This window comes from Schistocerca gregaria, chromosome 4 (assembly GCF_023897955.1).
Source record: "Schistocerca gregaria isolate iqSchGreg1 chromosome 4, iqSchGreg1.2, whole genome shotgun sequence".
Lineage (NCBI taxonomy): Eukaryota > Metazoa > Arthropoda > Insecta > Orthoptera > Acrididae > Schistocerca > Schistocerca gregaria.
In genome coordinates, this window is record NC_064923.1 from 220,242,025 (window position 1) to 220,267,068 (window position 25,044).

At 38.4% G+C, this 25,044-nt stretch overlaps 2 protein-coding genes across 3 annotated transcripts in view; one reads left to right on the forward strand and one right to left on the reverse strand.

Annotated features, from left to right (window-relative positions):
• Positions 1–25,044, forward strand: part of LOC126267117 (endoplasmic reticulum-Golgi intermediate compartment protein 3) — a 92,895-nt gene that overhangs the window by 53,031 nt on the left and 14,820 nt on the right. For both annotated transcript variants that reach the window (XM_049972030.1, XM_049972031.1), the window contains exon 8: positions 6,117–6,245. In XM_049972030.1, the coding sequence (XP_049827987.1) occupies positions 6,117–6,245 (129 nt within the window). The remainder of the gene's footprint in view (positions 1–6,116; positions 6,246–25,044) is intronic.
• On the reverse strand, positions 11,638–16,909 carry LOC126267119 (reactive oxygen species modulator 1). The gene is made up of 3 exons (XM_049972034.1): positions 16,742–16,909; positions 13,401–13,562; positions 11,638–12,172 (listed from the first exon to the last, which is right to left on the reverse strand). The coding sequence occupies exons 2-3, from the start codon at positions 13,526–13,528 to the stop codon at positions 12,064–12,066; spliced, it is 237 nt and encodes a 78-aa protein (XP_049827991.1). The 5' UTR covers positions 13,529–13,562; positions 16,742–16,909; the 3' UTR covers positions 11,638–12,063.

Genomic DNA, 25,044 nt, shown 5'->3' on the forward strand with positions numbered 1-25,044 from the left:
CGTAGGGAATAGTTCTTACCAGGGGCTTATTCTCCATGCTCTATGAAATATAAGTCCACTTGCAATATATAAATCATACTGTAATACCTACCAAGCGGGAAAGCGCCGGCAGACAGGCACATGAACAAAACACACAAACACACACACAGAATTACGAGCTTTCGCAACTGGCAGGTGCTTCGTCAGGAAAGAGGGAGGGAGAGGGAAAAATGAAAGGATGTGGGTTTTAAGGGAGAGGGTAAGGAGTCTTACCCTCTCCCTTAAAACCCACATCCTTTCATTTTTCCCTCTCCCTCCCTCTTTCCTGACGAAGCAACTGCCAGTTGCGAAAGCTCGTAATTCTGTATGTGTGTTTGTGTGTTTTGTTCATGTGCCTGTCTGCCGGCGCTTTCCCGCTTGGTAAGTCTTGGAATCTTTGTTTTTAATATATTTTTCCCATGTGGAAGTTTCTTTTTGTTTTATTTATACTGTAATACCTATTTCACAATCCATATTTTCGTTCCTTTAAACCGATAACTAGTTTCGTAGCTGAACAAGAGATGTTGCACCTGCATGAGCACTTCTGTAATAGTTACTGAAATGTAATCAAGGCACTTTGGTAGTCTCAAGTCTCATTTGGCCATTTGTGACATCATGCCAAGCTCGCTTGAAACATGGGTAAATGTATGCAAGTAGGAAGACTACATTCAGCATGTTTTCTCTTCTGCTAGCCCAAATGTGTGTGTTGCATTCAACATGTTTTCTCTACCCTGAATTCAATGTGGATTAGTGAGTTAAGAGATGGAAGAATGCATCGTGTTTAATGTGTCTGAATAATATTTTAACCAGCAGTTTTGTAAAATGAGTGGTTGTGACAGTGATGTTATAGTAAATGTTTTTAATAAACCTTTACACTCACTGCCATTCAAGTTAGAACTTGTTGAAAATGGCCAAACTACCCCCTCTCTCACCAGTTTAAAGGCAGAGGACAAATGCTGAAATTTCATGTGAATATTTAATCTCAACAAAAATTATCAGTTTTTGAAAATATAATGTAATTGGATAAATAAAAAATCTACTCACCAAGTGGTGACAGAAGAAAACACATATAAAGGTACTGAAAACTGCAAGATTCTGGAGCCAGTGGCTGCTTCTTCTGGCAGAAGGGTCAAAGCAGATGGAAGAGGGATGAAGGAGAATGCCTGGTAAGGTATGGTGAGAGTTCAGAAAAGCCCTCCATAACCCCGGTCTAGAGAGATTTACTGGACTAGGTTTAAAAACCTGAGAGCTTAAAAGTGAAAGATAGGGCAACACACAAGACAGAGATTACTGGCAAAACATTGTGCATGAGTAAATAAGAGTGGAAAGCTAAGTGCATTTTGTGTGTTAGAGATGGGGGAAATAGAGAGGTAAGGAAACTGAAAGCAAGTGAAGAAACAAATAGTTACTGAGAAGAAATGCTGAGACCAAAGAAATTAACATAGATTAAGACCAGGCGTGGCGAGAACCAAGGCCAAGTAATGCAATTTCGCACCTGCGGAGTTCTCAGGTACTCTTTTTCTGTAGGAAGGGACCAGGTGGTATGTGTGGTGAAACAGGCACCAAGATCACAACTTTCAAGTTGTAGAGCATGCTGTGCAACAGGATATTGTGTGTTGGCTGTATACACCTTCTGCCTGTGTCCTGCCTAGTGATAACTTGGTGGTAGTCATACATGTAAAAGGCCCAACAGTTTTTACATGACAACTGGTACACGATATGTCTAGTTTTACAGGTGGCTCTCCCTTTGATAGTATATGTTTTTCATAGGATTTATTACCCTTCAGCCCCTGGTTTGATTTAGACACATTGATGACATCTTTGCCATCTCAGACTTATGATAAAGCTGAGCTATTAAAATTCTTTGAATCTCACCCTTTTAAATTTCACATTGCTCTATTCTGAATTCCATGCCACTTTCCTAGATGTTGACCTCATCCTCACCAAGGATCAGTTACATACTTCTGCGTACATTAAACTTACTAACAAACAATAATATTTACATTTTGACAGTTGCCATACTTTGTGTCAGACATTCTCTCCTGTACAGTCTTGGTATTCAAGGCAAATGCATGTGTCCAGATGTAGACTCTTGACAGCAATACCCCACCATTCTCAACTCGGCCTTCACTGGATGTAGTTACCTTACCAGCCTAGTTTGAAAGCAGATTTCCCAGGCTATCACATCCAATCCTTGTACTGCTAATCCCTACAAAAAACAACTTAGGAGTACACCTCTTATCACTTAGTATTATATTTGTCTTGAATGTATTTATCAGCGACTTTGACAAGACCATGACTTCCTAAAACCATGCCCTGAAATTAGGTCCATTCTGTCCTATATTTTGCTCATCTCACATAGAATACCTTTTCATTGACCTCCCAATCTCCACAATATCCTTGACAGACCTTATGCTCCACCTGCACCCATTTTCCTACCCTGCAGCTCCTACCACTCTACAGCTCCTACCACTGTGACCATCCCCACTGTGAGACTTGTCCTGTACACGCTCCTACCACTACCTATACCAGCATATGTAAATGGCAAAACATACTATCAAGGGGAAAGCCCCCTGTGAAATGACACATGTCATGTACCAGCTGTCATACAAATACTGTTCGGCCTTTTACATATGCCTGGCTACCACTAAGTTATCAGTTAGGGTGAATTGGCATATGCACAGGGTGTATACTCATGCTCTACAACTGTCAGTCATGATCTTGGTGCCTGTTTCACCACACTTGTCATCTAGATTCCTCCCCCAGACACCAGTTTCTCAGAACTCTGCAGGTGGAAGCTGGAGTTACATGTTGCCACCCACCTGGCCTTAATTTATGTTAATTTCTCCAGTATGAGCAATTTTTCTCAGTAACTATATCTGTCTTTACTCCCTCGCAGTTTTCTGATCTGTGTATTTCTCCCATCTCTACCGCATACAGCTTTCCACTCTTGTTAACTCATGCACAATGTTTTGTCGGTAATATCTATTTGTGTATTAGCATCACTTCCACCTTTAAGCTCTCAGGTTCCCAACAATCAGTCTTTCCGTCTCTCCTATCTGGTAAGTCTCCCCTGTCCCCTGACCCAGGGTTCTGGGCAACTTTCCCCATTTTCTATACCTCATCAGTTCTTTTCCTTCACCCATTCTGCCAGAAGGAGCCATTGACTTTGAACATTTAATCTGCAGCAGTGAAACATTGTGTAAACTCTTTCGTTGGCCATGTTTGTTGCTCAGAAAGGACAAATCTCCTTGGACAGTAAATATTGTGATTATTTGACCTTAAACTGCACACTGCAGCTTCAAGGCAGAAAACATTTGGTAAAAGTAGGATTGATTTGCAGTTAAGTGAAAATAAATGTGCAAGCATTTTAAAGCTCAATGAAACAGTGAAACAGAACCAGCAAATACTTAAAGAGATTTACAGCAGCCATGTGCATTTTATGATGACATTTTATGATGACAAGAATTATCATTTCGAGGACACAGGGAAAGCTGCAATCAAGGTAATTGCATGGAGTTAATTCATTTGTTGGCCGAGTTTGATGACATATCTATGAAACCACTTCCGAAATAAAAACTTATAAGAGAGAAGCAACATTTATTGCTATTTTACTAGATGAAATATTGGATGTCACAAATCTCATTTGTCAACTCTATTCATATTTGACAGCACTTCAAATGGTGTGCAGACAAAAAGTTAGAGAAGTAATTCCACATGCAGTATCTGTGCACTTTTATACCAACAAGTTGAATTTGGTTTTATCACAGGTATGACAGTGTATGAGTAAATGTAGAATGTCCTTTTGCTAATATAAGTGGTCTTGTACCATTTTTTGGCCATTCCTTGAAAAGAACCAACTTATTAGATACAGTAGTGAAGAAGAGATTTCCAACAATAATATGAAATTATTGAAGTCACTTGGTACAAATTATGGCAGATTGTAAGGGCAAACTTGAAGATTTGTATGAGTGCAATTTGGAAAATACACGAAATTGGGGCACAAGTGCTGTTAGTGAAGCATGTGGATTTCTCATGATGTTATGACATTTTCAGTTTTAACTTCATGTTGTGTCTGAAGAATTGAATTTACTGACAGACATTACTTTTAACATTGTGCAGTCAAAATTCTTAGACATGTTATATAGCAAAGAAGTGGAAGATACAAAAGAAGAGCTGTGTACTAAGACATGTGATGGGTTTGAAAAAACATTGTGCAAGGCTGAAAGCATATTTGATACTCCAGGAAAATGAAGAAAGGAAAACTGCACTGAAACATCTATAAAGGATGACTACAGGAGGCTGTACCTGGAGATACCAGATACGATAATCATGCAGTTAAACATTAGATTTGAATTGCTGCCTGATTTAAAGTTTACAAAAATGTTCAACTCAGATAAGTTCTCAAGCTTTGAAAATGTGTTTGTTAAGGAGGTGTTTGAAAGCTTAAGGACAATAAATAGGAAATTTTTTTGATATTTTTAGGTTCAAGTTTGAAGTGACTGCAATGTTCATGTCATGTAATCTTGAAGCCAAGTCTGTGAAGGAAATTCAAAGTTTCCTGTCTCACAATGAATGTCACACATGACTTCCTGTACTCTATAAACTCAATGAACTGATATTAATCATACTGGCTACAACTTCATCAGTAGAACAATTGTTTTCCACACTGAAAAGAATGTCTTTCATTAAGGAAGTCATCTGTTCAATTCCATAGTAAAGGATCTGCTGGTGCAGATGAAGGTTCTAAACCGATATGTTGGTGACATTATTGAGTAGTCCTGCAAGAAGAATAACAGAGCGGAATTTACTACAGATAACACCACAATGAGTGAGCAATACAGTAGATAAGTTCAATGTTGCTTGCTGTACCAACATTTTCAGTGTATGCCACTGGTTATTATACTAATAGTACATTGATTTGCACACCGTGTAAGGAGAGGGGGCAGGACAGTTCAATATTTCTTGAAATTCTTGATAAGATTCTTGGGAACCTAGCCTTTTTCTCAAGACTTCTGATCAAGGCATCTTAGTTATGTTGAGTGACTGTAGGAAGATATAACAAAAGTTAGACAATATTTCAAGTTGATGTGATGAATGGCAGCTAGTGTTAAACGTAAAAAAATGAAAGTTAATGTGGATGGGTAGGGAGATCAAACCTGTAATGATCAGATACAGTATTACTAGTGTTCTGCTTAACACAGTCAAGTCGTTTAAAAATCTGGGCGTAATGTTGCAGAGCAAATGAGGTGGAACAAGCATGTGAGAACTGTGGAAGGGAAGGCGAATGGTCGACTTCAGTTCACTGGGAGAATTTTAGGTAAAGGAGATCCTGTATAGGATGTTGGTGCAACCTTTTCTTGAGTACTGCTCGAGTGTTTGGATCCTTACCAGGCTGGATTTAAGAAAGGCATCGAAACAATTAAAAGGCGAGCTGCTAGATTTGTTACTGGTAGGCCCAAACAACACATATTACGGAGATGCTTCAGGAACTCGAATGGGAATCCCTGGAGGAAAGGCAACATTCTTTTTAAGAAACACTACTGAGAAAATTAGGAGAACCAGCATTTGAAGCTGACTGCCAAACTATTCTACTGCTGCCAACATAGTTTGCTTGTAGGGACCACCAGGATAAGATATGATAAATTAGGGCTCATGTGGAGGCATCCAGACATTTATTTTTCCCCTGCTCTATTTGCTAGTGGAACAGGAAAGAAAATGAAAAGTAGTGGTACGGGGTGCCCTCAGCCGTGCACCGTATGGTGGCTTGCAGAGTATCTATGTATATGTAAGTTATTGTATCAAAAACATTAACAGTGTTGTTCATAATTACAGATTGAGGGAAGCTGCAATGCTGTATCACGAAATCTTTGCATAAGGAAAGGCCCTGAATTGTGAAATACCACCAGATTTTTTTATGTACACACTATTTTGATATGTACTACAATTATGAGTGTAGTGTCATTGGTGTTTTTTTGTAAAGTAAATAATAATAGCTATCTTAAGCGTAATTGGGTCAATACAAGTTATTAACAGATTTATTATTCATTCCCTGTGAGTAAGTTTTCAGTTACTAATTTTACTGTGCTTATTTCCAGTGCATGATGTGCAGCCATTTTCTTCCTCCAGTTTCAACACATCACATCGTATAACACATTTATCATTTGGTAAAAATATTCCTGGAAAAACAAATCCTATAGATGGCACTGAAGTTGTGACTCATGAAGGTAAGTTCTCAATCAAGCTGCAATCATGAATGTTATAGTGAAACTCCTTAATTATAAGCAATGTGTGATGTTATTGAGGTGTTTGTGGAAAGTATGGAAGAAATGTGAACAGCATTTAGACCTATCAGAATGGTAGAAAGGAACTGAATGTACTGTATAAAAATACAGGAAATTAAAATCACACATTAATAATACCTGAAGGTTGTAAAAATTGAGAGGAGACAGGTCAGAAATTAAAATGAGACAACTCATGAAAGCATTATGTATTACTTAAAAAGGACCAAACTGGTACGCATGCACTAATCATAAATTTTTATAGAACATACTAAAATGAAAGCTACCATTTAGAGTAGAGTGTAATGGAACTTATTTTAGAGATAGGGCAGTGAACACAGGTTACAGTTGAATCATGACAGATGATGCTGATGAATGGCAAAAATTACAGAAGGAATTAAAACATGATTAACTAATGTTTCTATTCCAGATTTGTTTTAAATTAGTAGTATTATTGATAGGGAGGGGGGCAGCGCAGTTAGTGCTTCAAGCATTTTAAGTATTTTGTACACCATGTGTACCTTTCAGAGAATACAATAACATTGCCGCTTCCAAAGAAGAGAGATTTTTATTTCCTGTGGGCCTGCAGCATTAAAATTAAATAATGTCTGTAGAGGAGAAATTGTTTAGATTTCTGTCAGTGCTCCTCCTCAAAAACTCAAAACTTTTTTAATTTTTCCCAAAGCGTTTTTTTTTTCCCTGATTAAGGGAGAGCTGTGAACAGTAATATGTTTCAAGAAAATTGTTAACACTATCAAATTTTAGACTGGGTACCCATATCTTTGATAAGGTTAATTATCCCACTGAAATACCAAGAAATCCATTTTTGTCAATAAAGGAAGGAATATTCTGGAACTGTGATGGGGGAACCTTCCAAGCATTAACACATTATTCACTGTGGCTGTCACTTCTAAGCATCAACATAGCCCAGTATTGCTAATTCTTATAAGTGTTCCCATGACCAATGTGCTTCACTGTAGTATTGCAGCTGTGAAATGTGTTTGTACAAGCAGTGAAGTCCCGGGAACAACTTTTTGTCCCTACAGGTGTCTTTTCTTTGATGGATAATCAAGAACAATGCAATATTTTAATGCTAAAATAGAGTTAAAATTCAATGCCAATCAGTTACTGGATGTATCAAAAGATGACAAATTGGAGGAGATCCAAAATGTTGAGAATACAGAAACATGCCATAGTGATGATAGCTGTCAAATACATTTCATGATACTGCAAAGATGATTTGGGGACAAAGTACTTGTCTTTCTGGGTATTTCATTTCATTTCATATGGGTAATGTGAAATCATACCATTTACAAAACTATTGGAAGTTAGATTCTCTGTTTCAAAATACATGAATAACAATGTGAATGAGCAAGCAGACATGAACATAAAATCATCTCGCACTCATTACGTTTTGCTAATAATCTGCTGCTAGGATACCCACAAGCAGAGGATCAGTTATATAAAATATGACACATACTAAATTATTTTAACAATAGAATGTGTTGTATGTATTATTCAGGAGGATAAATGAATCAGCTGTCCTTTGGAAGAGATACTGTCCTTTAGACATAAATATGGCATCAAAATATACGATCCGAATGGTTTTATAAATAAGTGTGCTGTGTACACAGGGATGCTCGACAATAAGCGAGGAAAATCGTGTCCTGAAAAAGTTGTTTTAGATTTGTTGGAGGAGAAGCTGCATGTTAGCTAAAACTTTATTGAACCTGAAAAGACATTACACTGGGACATTGACGTTAAGTACGAGGAACACTCCTGAAGTAGTAGTACCTGCAAATCTAAGTAAAGGAAACAACTGCTTGTTATTTGCAAGTCATGATGATCTGATAATGGGAAGGCTAGATGTGATGTTAGTTACATTTCCACATAATGTCATAATGCAGTGATGGTACAAGTAACAAATAAAGGCCAGCAATCAATCTCAAAAATACTACCAATTGCAGAAACAACACAAATATTTGTGGGTTTGGGAGGCAGGATGGACCAGAAATTGTTGTATTATTTATGTGAATGGAGGATTACCTGCTGACCTAAAAACTGTTCTTCCACTTAATGGGCACACTACTTTTAAAGTCTAATCTACACAACAGATTCTTGGGAGCAAAATAAAACTGTATGATCTCAAAATAAAAGTAATAAAGAGACTACTTCTTTCAACAAAAATTTGAAGAGATACGAGGAGACTTTATAATAAAAGAAGCATTGTGCAAAAGTGGGAGCCAACTATAGAGAAAATGCAAGTGACAAGGAAGAGGTGTAACGAGAGTGCTGAACAGGACAAGCATTCCAACACTTATGAATGTACAGACTGTTCAAACAAGATTCCGTTTGAACTGCTGTTTGAGAGACCACAAATCCAAAAGGTCTCAGGTTCCTAAATCAGTCCTATTGTTTGTTGATGTGAAAAATGTTGAGTTGTACCATGGTTTGGAATCCATGTTAAACTATAGGTCCTCCAAAATTGGCTGGGCAAGTCAGTTCAAAGGTCATATGAAGGCAGTGGTGTACCACCTCCAACAGGCCCATGCCTAGTAAAGAATTGTGGTGTTCAAAACAATATTTCCAGAGATTTATTTTTTTCCTTTGACTGTATTTCATTTAAAGTTTTATAATTGTTTTGATGTTTTTATAGCAAATATGTTTTCTTCTTCACCAAATTTGCTCATTCTTTGAATTGTTTCTGTGCATTGGCAATAAATCAGAGGTGCTAGCGAGACTGACCAAAATAATGCTTACAGGCTTATCCAATGATCGAAGTGTGACTGACACATATGCAAGGGTGTGCTGAAAAGTAATGCTGGATGTATGTGAAAACTCTTACAAATTTTTTAAGTAAAACTGTCATTATTAACATTCTACATCTTTATTCTTCTTATCTGCATCTGTCTGGCACTAGACGGTTCCGAATTGTAGCATGTAACATGATGGTGTGTAACGTAACTCTGTAAGCGTGTGAGAAACACCCTCTACACAGTCCCAACTTGGCCTCACCTGTTTTCAGAACTCAAAGACTTCACTTTGATAGTGATGGTAGTAACAAACTGGTCTCTCATCAGGGAAAACATCAACAGCCAAGTACGTAGACACGAAGAATAAATTTTAAAGTGTTGATAACATTTGGTTTATTTCAAAATGCCTTAAAGAGTTTTCACATAAAAGAAACTGGGGTCATTACTTTCCAGCACGCCCTTTGTATATGTTAAAATTATCTGTCAGTATCTCAAGTGTAGGACACAAACTGTTTCGACCTGTAGCACAAGTGTGCTTACCAGTTTCCGCCTTGTATTTAATCCATCGGCGGAAGTTTTCACAAGAAGAGATTTAGGTGAACTGAGAACGGTATATATATAATATGGTGTTACAAAAAGGTACGGCCAAACTTTCAGGAAACATTCCTCACACACAAAGAAAGAAAATATCTTATATGGACATGTGCCCGGAAACGCTTACTTTCCATGTTAGTGCTCATTTTATTACTTCTCTTCAAATCACATTAATCATGGAATGGAAACACACAGCAACAGAACGTACCAGCGTGAGTTCAAACACTTTGTTACAGGACAAGATCAAAATGTCCTCCGTTAGCGAGGACACATGCATCCACCCTCCGTCGCATGGAATCCCTGATGCGCTGATGCAGCCCTGGAGAATGGCGTTTTGTATCACAGCCGACCACAATACGAGCACTAAGAGTCTCTACATTTGGTACTGGGGTTGCGTAGACAAGAGCTTTCAAATGCCCCCATAAATGAAAGTCAAGAGGGTTGAGGTCAGGAGAGTGTGGAGGCCATGGAATTGGTCTGCCTCTACCAATCCTTCGGTCGCCGAATCTGTTGTTGAGAAGCGCACGAACACTTCGACTGAAATGTGCAGGCGCTCCATCGTGCATGAACCACATGTTGTGTCGTACTTGTAAAGACACATGTTCTAGCAGCACAGGTAGAGTATCCTGTATGAAATCATGATAACGTGCTCCATTGAGCGTAGGTGGAGGAACGTGGGGCCCAATCAAGACACCACCCACAATGCCTGACCAAACGTTCACAGAAAATCTGTGTTGATGACGTGATTGCACAATTGCGTACGGATTCTCGTCAGCCCAAACACATTGATTGTGAAAATTTACGGTGAATCGAGGAACTACAGCACATACTGATGAAATTAAAATGAGCTCTAACATGGAAATTAAGCGTTTCCGGACACATGTCCACATACATATTTTCTTTATTTGTGTGTGAGGAATGTTTCCTGAAAGTTTGGCCGTACCTTTTTGCCAAGCGGGAAAGCGCCGGTAGATAGGCACAATGAATAAAACACACACACAGAATTTCGAGCTTTCGCAACCGGCGGCTGCTTCGTCAGGAAAGAGGGAAGGAAAAGGAAAGATGAAAGGATGTGGGTTTTAAGGGAGAGGGTAAGGAGTCATTCCAATCCCGGGAGCGGAAAGACTTACCTTAGGGGGAAAGGGAGAGGTATATACTCGCCGCCCCCCCCCCCCCCCCCCACACACACATATCCATCCATACATACACAGACACAAGCAGACATATGTCTGCTATATATGTCTGCGTGTGTGCGAGTATACACCTTTCCTTTTCCCCCCCCCTAAGGTAAGTCTTTCCACTCCCGGGATTGGAATGACTCCTTACCCTCTCCCTTAAAACCCACAGCCTTTCGTCTTTCCCTCTTTCCTGAAGAAGCAACTGTCGGTTGCGAAAGCTAGAAATTCTGTGTGTGTGTTTTACTTATTGTGCCTATCTACCGGCACTTTCCCATTTTGTAAGTCTTGGAATCTTTGTTTTTAATATATTTTTCCCATGTGGAAGTTTCTTTCTAATATATTGTTCCTAATATTAGGAGAAATTAATTAATTTTGTTAAAACATAATAGTTTATTTTCTTATTCTCCCGTGACGTATTCACAAACCCAATGGCCATGTAGGGTGAGGAATCAAAGTCTGTTGCCACTCTTATCTGTGTAAGCAGCTCACTTACTTCTCAAGTTATGTGAAACATTCTTAATGTTAAAAAAATTCAGACGTTTGCTAGATTTGTGATATGTTCTATCTCGTCCTATCCCAGAGCATGCCCAACCAAGATCTCTGCATGATGGGAATGGTTTCATCTAATTGCATCACCTTAGCAGCGAAAGCATTGGATTTTGTACCTACACCCTGGCTACTGCATGTATAGTACATGAATATTTATAATTCAAACCCATTTACTTGTCAAATGTGCATAAAAGTGTCATCTCTTAAATACAGTAAAAAGTCACAGCTGTGGAAATTTCACCTTTAAATAGCATCATTTATATCTGTTCTCAGAGGATTCTTTATTACAAATGTCAACAGGAAATAATGCAAAACCAAAAATGGGTTGTGATACAAACTTCCAATAGTATTAATGTTCAGTATACCCAAAAATGATAGTTAGCAACTATACATGTAATTAAAAACAGTCAATGCCTTATGTTTAGTAATTCATGTGTCAGTTCCATAAGGATATTAATCACATACTTGCTGATTTTATTAATCACAGACCACAGACTCACTCAATTTCAATTTTTTTTACAGTTTCATAACATATCAACCAGAAAGAATATGCAGCTAATAATAATCTAATCTGTCAATGCCACCTATTCTATAATGTGTCCATTGCTAATTTTGGCTAATGCCATATTAACATTGTGCTACATGTTAACCTGTCATATCCAGTCTTATATTCTGGGAACAAAGTTATTTTCAACACCTTATTCCAGTACCAATTGCCATAAATGTTCCAAAAGTGCCACCACCTTGCAGCATCATTTTACCAACACTGTTCACGAGCTCTCTTCCACGAAGCCCATACCTGTTACATAAAGAAAATTCCACAAATTGAGATATACACAAAAAATTTCAAATAATATAACGCAGTAATAGATACAAAAAAATAGAGTAGAGACTTTTTACATTAAGACTTGTTTCTTTCGTTGATAAATAAAAATAATTGTTTAAAGTAATGGCTTTTTATGATAATGATTAACATGCAGAATCAGTCAAAAACCAATAAGAAGAGCTTTATGCATTAGAATGGAGAAAAATTGTGATTCTAGTTCTCTCTCAGTACTGCCAACAGACCCATATAAAAGCAGAACTAGCTTTCAGATCCGCAGGTCACCGAAGGTTAGAAAGGAGAAGCCCAACTGAAAAAAATTTGGTGATAACTATTTTATATGTCTGACAGGAAATTACTGAATAAAAGTTCATTGTAATTGAGGATTTTTGTGCCCATTGGAATGGCATGCCACTCGCCAAAAAAACAAGCAATGCCAAGGCAGTTGATACACAATGTTTAGACCCCTCTCAACTGGTAGCAGAGTAAACTACTGGGCTCTGGCCTACAGCTCTGGAAACATGTTTTCAATGGTGCTAAAATATACCCTATCATGTTGCCAGAACTGTCAGGATATGTAGGTCTGAATGAACTACACCTCATTTCAAACCTTTCACTACCTAACACATCCCAAAGTTAGGACAGTCTTTGTACTTTTGTGTTTGTTTATGGGCAGCGCTTGGAAGTCCACAACCTGAAAATCATTAAGGCCATCCATTCTGTTTCATTGTCATTTCACAGTTTGTGTTTTGTTTTTAACTAAAAGACTCTGTAACAAATACACCACTCTATTCCCCTTAGACAAAGTTTGCAATGAAATAAACTTATTTTAAATCTGAGCAAATAGGAGATAGAATAATCTGCCTTTTTCCAAGTCTGAATAAAATTCAACATGAGAGCCATTCACACCATGTTTTTCACTGAATATTAAAGTGTCAGATGTATCAGACATTACATATGTATTGAGGAAAGGTGTAATGAGCATCACAAGTTAGGAAACCATAATTTGACACTTATAAAGCAGGATACCTTTTATCGAAAAGAAGTGATGCATGATATACTGGGAAGAATTAAAGTCCCTTTGTACTTAAAACTAGGCATCTGTCGTCAACAAGTACATACTTTGTGTTCGCTTCAATGACATTTACATATTAAAATTAACAATCCCATTTTTTATTAATACAATTCTGTCAGAAAACTGTACCTCAGAGCAGAGAATCCTCCAAATAGGGCACCAGATGCCATTCCCACACAGAAACCAATTGTAAATCCCAGTTTCATACGATCCCAACAACTGGGACCAGTTTGGTAAGCACCCACAGGGACTGGCATTTCTGCTTTATTAGAAATTCAGGATAATTTTTCACTGAAAGAGATGTAATTCACTATGAAAGTTAAGCATAAGTATTACAGTTTTATGATTGCACAAAGTTATAATTCAGGTGAGCATGTAGGAAAAACAATTTGTCAAAGTAGTTAAATACAAAACATAAAATAGTTAAAAATCACAGGGAAGTGAATCTGGCCAGTACTCACAGGAGCCCCTCCCCAAACAAGTAATTACTTCTTCAGTTATGAAAGAGGAATTAGTTGGGGTAAGCTGTAAAGTGGGGAGGAGGGGTAGGGGTGGGGGGAGGGTGAGTTTCAGGTCATTCAGCCTCTGGACCAAGAGGGACCATTCTATTAGGAGGAAAGAGCCTGAGTGACCTATCCCACCCTTTCCTTTTCAGCCCCCCCCCCCCCCCCCAGTTGATCCACCTTTCAAGGCTGAAGGAGAAGCCTATTGGTTGAAAACTGGGAGTGCTGTAGCTTATTTTGTGTGTGTGTATTTGGACAGCATGATTGAACATACTCATAATGAACATTGACTTTGACCCATGACTTAATAAAGAAGTGGCACATAATGATATAAATGCAAAAAGAGAAAGAACACCTGCAATATTTAGTTTGCTCCTACATTATTTCGCGAAATGGAGATTGCAGTGATGGAACAATCTGTAGCATAGTTTGACAGCTGAGGTTACAATTGTGGTTAAGAGTTGGTGGAGTCAACAAATTTTATGTAATGAGTAGAATAGCTAGAATTTGATATTGGACCTCCCCATGAAATCCTGATTTTTGTGACAGACTAACAATCCCAATGTCTAAGTTGGGTTGGAAGATGATAATTTTTTTGCGTGCTTGTGAAACTAACAAATGTGAGGGCCAAATAAAGCTTATAGCAACAGATTGATTTGTAGTGTAGCCTAACGTTTATGTTTGCACCTTATTTAGGGGCTAGTGAACTTTCTGTTATCTAAACATATTACCAAATTAAAGGCCTCCCCACAGTCTGTCTGTAGTGAAGACTAAGTTCAGAAACTACTTGTAATAATTTGGATATGAGTTTCACCAATAGATAGACTGACTCATAAGTAAAATGTATGTAATTAATTGCTGCTATTAAGATAAATTGCCTGAATGCAGATACTTGGTACTACCTGTGTGAAACTAGGGCAGGCCACAAAAATAAATAAAAAAGCACATATATCATACCTAAACTGAAATAGGCACGGGGATCCATTACATAATTTTTACAACAATAGTTATTATAATTATTGTCACACAAATTTTATTTTGATGCTGGAATGGATCAAGGCAGATAAGTGATATTCAGAATTAATATTTCCATAGAAATTGCACATTATGATGGTAAATCTGGACCAGATTACCTCATTTCAATGTCAGTTTATTGGCTTTCTAGTAATTAGCTTTGCATACACCAAGATCATTCATGAGGTATGTGGTGGATGTTTCAGATTCACCACTAAATCAGCCTTTCAGGTTTAATCGCAGTGGCTGGTTCTTGACCTGAAAAACATTGCTGCAGTCAATTATTGAACCTCCCCAGCTTATTGAGTATGGTTCCAAACAGGATAAGATATCTGGAGTCGCCTCTGACGGCTTAATGCTGGCTATGTCACTATCAACCACAGAATATTGCAGAGGAAAGTCTATAAGCTCACAAGTGATTACCAACTAACATCCCTTATAGACAATCTCCTGCAGAATAGAAGATCCAGGTCCTTCTCCAGGGTAAGATGATCAAGTGGCATATAGAAATGACATGGTGTGCTCACTCCTGTGTTTTTCAGTATTTACCCAATGATCAGCCCTTTACAGAACACTCCAAGGCATTTCATCTATGTCAATGATGCAACAGTGCCTATTTAACTTATAGAATAAAGATGCCCAGAGTGAACTGGACATCACGTGGCAACATTGCCCATTACCTCTATATCAGGGTGTATGTTCTTGACTTGATACTGTCCTTGAGGAAACATTAGCATAACACTGGGCTAAAGGTCAGTGCAAGAAACAATATTTTGAGGAAGCTGATGGGCACCACCTGGGAGCTACACCTCAGGTCTTGAGAACTGCTCATGGCGTGTGTGTGTGTGTGTGTGTGTCATTGTGGAGATGGCAAAGCAAGTCAGTGATCCCCATCATCCACCCACAATCTTCAAACTGTAGTCTGTCAGATGAAATCTAGAAAGAGCTACATTGCTATGGCTCAGTCACTGGAGGGAATACTGGAGTCTAACATGTAAGAGTAGGATGTGATTGGGGCAAATCACAAGGCCACCCTAGTTGCTATGTTCTTGAAATGTCAACTGGACATGGAACTGAATGAAAGACAACATTAGAATTATCAGCTCTGTGTTCCATGAAAATAACTTTTGGATTAACTAAGACTATGTGATGCAGAGGGCTTTTAGGAGCACACCCTGCTGGAGTTAACACCCCTGAAAAATCTGTGGTTATAGATGGAACAACCTAAATGTCATGGACAGTATTCATGTAACCTAGCTGAACTGTAATGGTTGGTGTAGCAGTAAAGATTGAACATTACATTCTACACTTAGTAATGTTTAGACACTAAAAAAATACTTTTTTGTGAGCTAATATTAATGATGCAGATGGTATCTCACTTCCAAGCTTTTTCGTATTTTTAGCTTCACTTCTTATACGCACTGCATTTATGACCCAGAAATCGAGTTTACAATTTTAATAATTACATGAGACACAGGACTGCACATTCATGTGAAGCCTAAAATACAAAAAAATAGAAGGGCTAATGAAAATTGACATTTATCAAATATATGTTACACTTTTACATTAGATGACAAAGTTAAAGATGGCCATATATTTCAAAATTCGTAATTTTTGTAAACACCATGAGACGCTACTTTTATAGAACAGTCATCTTGAACAGCATTCGTACTTACATAAACCACCTTCCGCAAATTATGCCCGAAACTAAACATAAAATTGAAACTAATGACAAAAGAAACGACGAGTTAAATTGGCAAAGAAAGAAAAAATTAGGATTTCTCCTAAAGCAGAAATTTTATATGGTAGACGGGACGTGAATTAAGAAGCGTTATGCTTAACCTTTTCAATCTTACTATAACTATTGCAGTGGTGAGTTAGAACAAACGTGATATTTGCCTATTTACTTACTAAAATATAGTTTCAGGACATATATGACTTTCAGATACATACACGAAATTGTCGCTGGCAGTGTCTTACAGAATTCAAGCTTAAGATCCTCGGGTTCAGTGTCTAGTTTCGAAGAATTTTATATTATTTCGGCTTATAGTTTGCCAAATGTTTGCATCGCTCTCCGTTGTTTTTACTGATTCAACGTAGAGAAACAAAGATCTTGTGTCGAATGCTAGTTGCGTTGCAACCCCGCATTATCTTTGGAAGTTGTCAGAGATTTCTCTACAAAGAAAAAAGAAGTAAAATCAAGTATTGGGATTTTCCCGTTACAAGAGTACCGCACATTAAGAAGGAGTTTCACCGGGCGCTTTGCCTACTCCTTTGTAGAGCACCAGAAGTTGTTTTTTTGCTCATTTTCAAGTGTTTTAGTGACAACTGCGTGTTTTTCTCTCGTTAACTGAGGTTTCGGACAGGAAAACGAGAAATTATTTCCACTGCTCGCCTATTGCAGCTACAGTACGTCAAATCATTTATACCATACAGAGTTCCGAAATTATAGTACAAAAGGGAAAGTGGGCTTCCAAAAGGCGAAAAAAGCGAATAGTGAAAGCGATATAAATTTACCCCTACCTTTACCAACAATCATAGCAAAAACTAGTTTTCATATTTACATGTGAAAAGAATTAACAGAAGGCACATACCGCTGATGATGCTTTTCATATGAAGAGACATTTTTAAAGCAATTAGTACCGTACACTCTAAGTCTGAAAAAGCCAAATACTGGGTTTATACATTTGCTGCGGAAGGTTGATAATCAAACGAAAACGTCCGGAACCGCGGGACTGCTACGGTCGCAGGTTCGAATCCTGCCTCGGGCGTGGATGTGTGTGATGTCCTTAGGTTAATTAGGTTTAAGTAGTTCTAAGTTCTAGGGGACTGATGACCACAGATGTTAAGTCCCATAGTGCTTAGAGCCATTTGAACCATTTCTTTTCAAACGAAACTTCGTAAGTTTATTGTAGCCCGTTCCAGGCCGCGCGCGGGAAGCGAAGAAACGGTGCACCCGTGCTGAACTCACGTCACATTCTGACAGTTATACATCAAGATAGTCTGGTGGATGCAGTATTTCTTATCAACTGGGAAAACATTTGACCCGATACTACATCAGCTCGTACTGACGATGTATAAGACGTCAAACGAATTTGTGAGTGTATTAACCTTACGTTAATCGCGCGCACTTCGCAGGTGCTACAGCAGTTAGAAGCCAGTACTCGCATGGTCTGTACCACTTATTCGGCCACTTTCCGCCCAGACGCTTGGAAACTTCTGTACTGATGAAAATCGATGAAGGACCTCACAGGTGGAGTTCGAGTATGGATTGGGAGACAAAGGGGCACAACTATCGAAGGGTTAATGGCTTAGTGGTAGGGAACACCCGGCTTTTTGTCTGGAATGGGGAGCCGTCGACATTGTGGAATTAACTTAGAGCGATACGCCAGGAAAACTTGTTGGGATATTTACTGTTAACGTTTTATGTTATAACCTGGCAAGCACTATTAATAGTAAGCTCAGACTTTCAGCAGATGATGTTATCCATATTGAAGTACTATTGGAAAAAATCAGCACAAATATACAATCATAATTCAATAAGATTTGAAAGTGGTGCAAATAGTGACAAATTGCTTTGAAACTTCAGAAATGTAAAATTGTGCATTTCATAAAATTGATGCCATTGTGTCCTATGACTGCAATATTGTTGAGTCACAGTTGGAATCACTCACCTCACATACCTGATTGATGTGAAATGATCACTTAGGCTGAGACATAGGTGTAGCAGGTGGCAGCCTTAAAATGATTGGTAGGATACTGGGAAAATGGAAATCAAGTTACAAATGAAATTTTGTACAAAACACTTGTGCCACCCTTACTAGACTTATAATTCACATGTGTGGGATCCATAACCAATAGAATTATCAAGGGATTTTGGACACTTACAAAGGGAGTCAGTGCTGATGGTCACAGACTTGTTTGACTCGTGGGAGTGTGTCATGGAAATCCTGAACTTGCAGAGGCTTCAAGATGGAAATCAGTTATCTTAAGACCACTTTAAAATGTTTCAAGAACCAGTATAAAATGAGGAAGTTAGGAATATACCATAGCCCTATACATATTGCTCTTGTAGGAACTGCTGAGAGAAGGAAGAAAGGAAGATTTTATTTAATGTCCCGTAGACATTGAGGACATTAGAGACGGAGCACAAGCTCATATTGTGTCAATGATGGGGAAAGAAATTGGCCATGCCCTTTTGAAGGGACCAACCATCCCAGCATTTGCCTGGAGTGATTTAGGAAAATCACAGGAAACTGTGCCACCTAGCTTGGCCGCGAAAAAAATACTACGCTAATTACAGCACACACAGAGGCATCTAAGCAATTATTATTCTAGTGCTTTATACACAAATGGAATGTGATGTAACCATTATATGTGGTACATGGAAAGTATCTTCTGCTAAATACTTCTCAGTGGTGAGTATGGATGAAGATATATGCCTGTCGCAAAATGAGGAAAAAACAACTTCTGGTGCTCTACAAAGGAGTAGGCAAAGTGTCTGGTTAAAATCCTTCTTAATATGTGGTACTCTTGTTACGGGAAAATCCCAATACTTGATTTTACTTCCATTTTCTTTGTAGAGAAATCACTGACAACTTCCAAAGATAATGCGGGGTTACAACGCAACTAGCATTCGATACAAGATCTTTGTTTCTCTATGTTGAATCAGTAAAAACATCGGAGAGCGATGCAAACATTTGGCAAACTACAAGCCAAAGTATTATAAAATTCTTCCAAACTAGACACTGAACCTGAAGATCTTAAGCTTGAATTCTGTAAGACACTGCCAGCGACAGTTAAAGTAGTTTAATGTATGTGCAGTATAACATTCCTGCATTGAAGAAACTTGTGACACTTCTATGACCATCTACATACATCTAGGAATAGCACAAAATTATGATGCTTAAGTCACTTGATAATCCCTTTCAGCATAATGAAACACCATAATTCACATCTAAAATTTAATACTGATGCTTTTTAGAGTACGTCATTTGGTAATGTAGGCAGGTATGGAACTAACACCCTTGGCTGAACCATCTTCTTGTATAAAAATTAACATTGTTCTTGAAGATGCCTGAGTTGGCTAGGACATCTAGAATAAACAAAACAAGCTTTCAGTAATGTGCTTGAGATATTATCACTTCTTGAGTGAATCAGTTATATACATCATTTATTTGAAAGAGGGCTGAGTCACTGTGCTTTGTCCTAACATACATAGCATTGCTTACTGCAGGACTGCAGGCATTAAATATTTTGTCTCTAGATCTAACTGCAAAATATTTGGGAACTAGTACTAGTGAGTTATTCAAAATATTGATGATGCTTCTGGTATCATTTATTGTAAGATTTTTAAAAATACCTGTGTTTCATACTCTTAATATATTTTCTACCTCTTACACCAATTTAATTTTATCATCAGAAATATTAGACTTTACTTTCTTTGTTACAAAACTGCATTTCTTATGTAAATAAATAGGTCATACATCCCCACTAATCCTAACAATTTCATTGTATTACTGCATGATGCTTTCATTCAGTTTGTGACACAAAGTCTTTAACCACTGCTTCTCAGTATATATATATTCCTCAGTAAAATTTGTCACAAGTAGGGTCTAATATGTCTCTGTTTCCAGCTAATAGCTCAATACATAGTATCAATACTAGGAATAAGAACAATCTACATAAAGACCTTAAAATCACTTATCCTGGTCCAAAAAGGGACACAATATTCAGGAACACACATTTTCAATAAGTTGCCAGGAACCATTAAGAACTTGGTTTCAGATAAAATACTGTTTAAACAGAGTTTGAAAGACCTTTTGATAGGCATCTCCTTCTACTCTGTAGATGAATATCTTAACAGAGACACTTTAACCAGTTTAAGGAAAAAGGTCTGTTAGATTTCAGCTTTGATATTGCTTGGTCACAAGTGTCAAGATTAGGTATTTTGTGTATCTAGAATTTATTGAAAGTGCATAACTTTATTTCATTTTAACAGCGTATTAATTCAGCAAATGTTAGCTCTAACTGTTTACTGTAATGTACTCCCACATTTTGACAGTCTTCTGCCAAATGATTTATATTTCTTACATTTTCTGACATGTTCCACACCCACGAGAATTATCTCGTTTTTGTGTCTATGGAACAAAAACTGAATCTAATCTAAAACAAAAATCACAGTCACAGATTTATTTCCATTTGCACACTCCAGTAAACTGCTTGTGTAGTGGCTGACAGGAGTAGTTGAATCAATGGAAATCCTGTGACATCAACCAATTTTAATGATTTGTGGTCACTGCCAGCATTAACCTGTACATGTTTAGAATGACTGTCTATGAAACTAGAAGTGGCACATGGAATTGATGGTTGCTGAAGTCATTTGTTGACATGTATAACATCCCCCCCTCTTTCAGCAGATTTTGTATTAACTATGTGATTGAATTATTTATATCATTGCTTAGAGTCCCACATTTAAGTTTTTAGCAACTGACCATGCCACCTCTTTTCATGGGTGAAGGAATGTTATGAAACAAAGGAATGTCATAAAACATTTATGTCAGTTTGGTCCTCTGCACACAGGATTTTGGGAACATAAAAATGTATTATCACCAGTAAGTCACAGAAACATAATTTCTTTTACCTTGTACATATTTATTACATTCAAGCATCTATGTATCAAGTGTGCACTCTTCATACATGTGTCTGTGGAATTAAACCAAGTAATTATGCCACATTACCTGATACTAATTATACTGAGTGTAATGGCAGATAACAGTGGCAGAGTTTGTTACAACAGCAGCTAGTTCCATTGAATGATGAACATGAACAAACTTTCTCTGGCACTGTCTCTGTAAAGGAAAAGAGAAATGAACACACACAGAGTAAAATAAATCTGTGCTGTGCATGATGTAGATGACAATATTTCTACAGAATTAGATATGGATATAAATAATGGTGTGTTGGAGGTGTAAAATAAAACTGAGATACTACACACGTTAGATGCATTAAATGCTGTCTCTCCTGCTAGCAACAATTGGTAGTGTCCGGGAAGCATTCAAAACCAGTCAGTGTTTTTGAATTTTTATTGATTTAGCTGCTCTCTCACCTAGTCTTTATGAGGTACACATACAGCAGAAATACATTAAATTAGAGTTAACACTTGTCACACTATTGTCACCTCTCTGTAAAGCATCTCAGGATTTTCTATTTTTCAATGATTTATGATAATGTTGGTGTGAACAACTGTGAATCTTGATTAAAGAAGCCATTCATGATAGGATAAACATCTACATGCACATCCATACTCTGCAAACTACTACGAAGCCCAAGCTAGAGGCTACTTCACATTGTACCACATGTTAGGGTTTCTTTCTGATCCTTTTGCTTATGTAGTGTTCTGTATATGTATGCTGTAAGTAGTCTAATCTTGTGTTCACAATTCTTGCGAGAGTAATACATAGAGGGCTGTAAAATATTTCTAGATTCCTTTCTTAATACGGTTGTTGATACTTCATAAGCAGGCTTTGATAGGGTAGTTCATGTATGTCCTCAAGTGTCTGCATGTTGAAGTTTTTCATCATTTTTATCCTCTACCATGAGCCAATGAAACATTTAGGTAACCGACTATGCTTTCAAATGTCAGAATGTTATCTATTTTGATAGAATGTGTGCAGCAGATAGTTCTGAACCAAAAAATTATGACTGCTGTCTACCACGAGATTGAGCACCACCTGGTGGAGTGCAGACGTGTGGCACAGAAGAAAAGTATATAAACAGAGCAGAGATGAATGGGTAACCATTTCAGCAATGATATGGAGAAATCTACTGACAAAAGTGACTTTGATAGGGAGCAGATTGTTGTGGCTTGGCACTTGGGAGCGAGCGTCTCGGGAAGTTATTGAAGATCACTGAAGCCATGAGTAAGCAACTAAGTGTTGGACATCCACGCCTCAACAAAGAACATGGAGGGCAGTGGCTTGTCCATTCTGTGAAGCAAGGTAGGCAACAGTTTTTGACAGATCTGACAACAGGGTACGATGCTGGTTCAGGCACTATTGTTCTGGAGCACACCGTTCAGCCCACATTGTTTAACATGGGGGTCTGCAGCAGACGACCCCTATGTGTTCCTGTGCAAACCCAATGAAATTGTCAGTTACGATTGCAGTGGACACGGGATCATCGATATCAAATTGTGGATCAATGAAAATGTTTGCTTTCTCAGATGAATCATTTCCCAGGTTACACAAGGGTGATAGAAGTGCCTGGATACAGTGTCACCCAGGCTAGCTGCTGCTCGAAATATGCATTGTGCTATTGGCACAGGCTAGTGGAGACTGTATTATGCTGTGGGAGTCATTTTCGTCTGGTCTTCCATAGGACCTGTGGTAGCAGTCAAAGGCACCATGACAAACTGTGGAATAAGTGAATATCACTGCAGGCCACCTGCATCTCTCCATGCTTTATGTCTTCCCTGGTAGCAATGGCATCTTCCAGCAGGATAACTGTCCATGTCACTAAGTTAGAATAACGCTGAAGTGATTTGAGGAGCAGGACGGTGTACTAACACAATGTCTTGGCCACGAGATTTACCTGAGTCAAGTCCAACGCTACACATCATGTATGCTATTTGGTGCCACCTCTGAGCCCACAAGAAGTCCAAATGCTACACATCATGTATGCTATTTGGTGTGCCGGCCGCAGTGGCCGAGCGGTTCTAGGCACTTCAGTCTGGAACAACGCGACTGCTACGGTCACAGGTTCGAATCCTGTCTCGGGCATGGATGTGTGCGTTGTCCTTAGGTTAGTTAGGTTTAAGTAGTTCTAAGTTCTAGGGGACTGATGACCACAGATGTTAAGTCCCATAGTGCTCAGAGCCATTTGCTATTTGGTGCCACCTCTGAGCCCACAAACCACCAACTTATAATTTTTGGGAATTGCATGACCTATGGATGAAAAACTGAAAACTTTCTGCTAATGGCTTTTCAAATACATGCCACACAAAGTCACTGCTGTATTCCATTCCAGAGGTGGACCAACATGTTATGAAGCAAGCAATCACAATGTTTTGCCTCGTCATTGTAACTTTGTCCTTGCCTGCACATGTGACTGAGCAGCGGATGGAAAGGGGTAGTGCTGGGATTTTCAATCAACAATGAACCCTGTAGCCCCCAGACTGTATGGTTTTCCTAAACTCTGCAAAGACCATAACCCAGTCCTTCCTGTTGTGTCTTCATTCTCAGGTCTCAAGTCCATGTTACATGTTAGCGAAAGAGTTAAATGACTAGATCAAGGTCAAAACAAAGTCTAAACCTAGTCACGGTATTCTTAACTCAGTTGACTTTCTGAACAAGGTGAAAGACTTGCAGATGTCCCTCTAGTGTCAAGCTAGTTTCTTTTGATGTCAATAACTATTCATTAATATGTCTGTACAGGAGTGTCTAAACATTCTGGCAGACTTATCTAATAAATCAGGAGTTAATCTGGTTGTTACAGATGACTGTAAGGTTAGCTACACAAATGTGCCTAACACAAAATTATTTCTGTTTCAATGCAGGATATACAAACAGTTGGATGATCCAGCTGTGGGATGCCCCCTCAGTTCACCCTTGCTGAAATAATTACTAACCATTTTGAAAAATAGTTTTTGCAGAAATGGTCCACCCTCTTCCAGTGTTGGATATTGGTTTAGGCATGTTGATGACCATAATAGCATGAACTTCACAATGGAGTTTGGGGCAACTGTATAAATTATTTAGATCAAACCATAGACATCAATAAGCCAATGGCCTTACTGCAGTGGTAACACTGGTTCTCATCAGATCACCGAAGTTAAGCATTGTCGGGCTAGACTAGCACTTATGTGGATGACCATTCAGTCTGCTGAGCGCTGTTGGGAAACGGGGTGTGCTCAGGCCTTGTGAAGCAAACTGAGGAGTTACTTGATTGAGAAGTAGTGGCTCCGGTCTCGTAAACTGACATATGGCTGGGAGAGTGGTGTGCTGTCCACATGCCCCTCCATATCCGCATCCAGTGATTATTGTGGGCTGAAGATGATACGGAAGCCGGTCGGTTCCATTGAGCCTTGAGTTATAGTTCTGGGTGGAGATTTTAATTTGCCGGATATAGATTGGGAGACTCAAACGTTCATAACGGGTGGCAGGGACAAAGAATCCAGTGAAATTTTTTAAAGTGCTTTATCTGAAAACTACCTTGAGCAGTTAAACAGAGAACCGACTCATGGCAATAACATATTA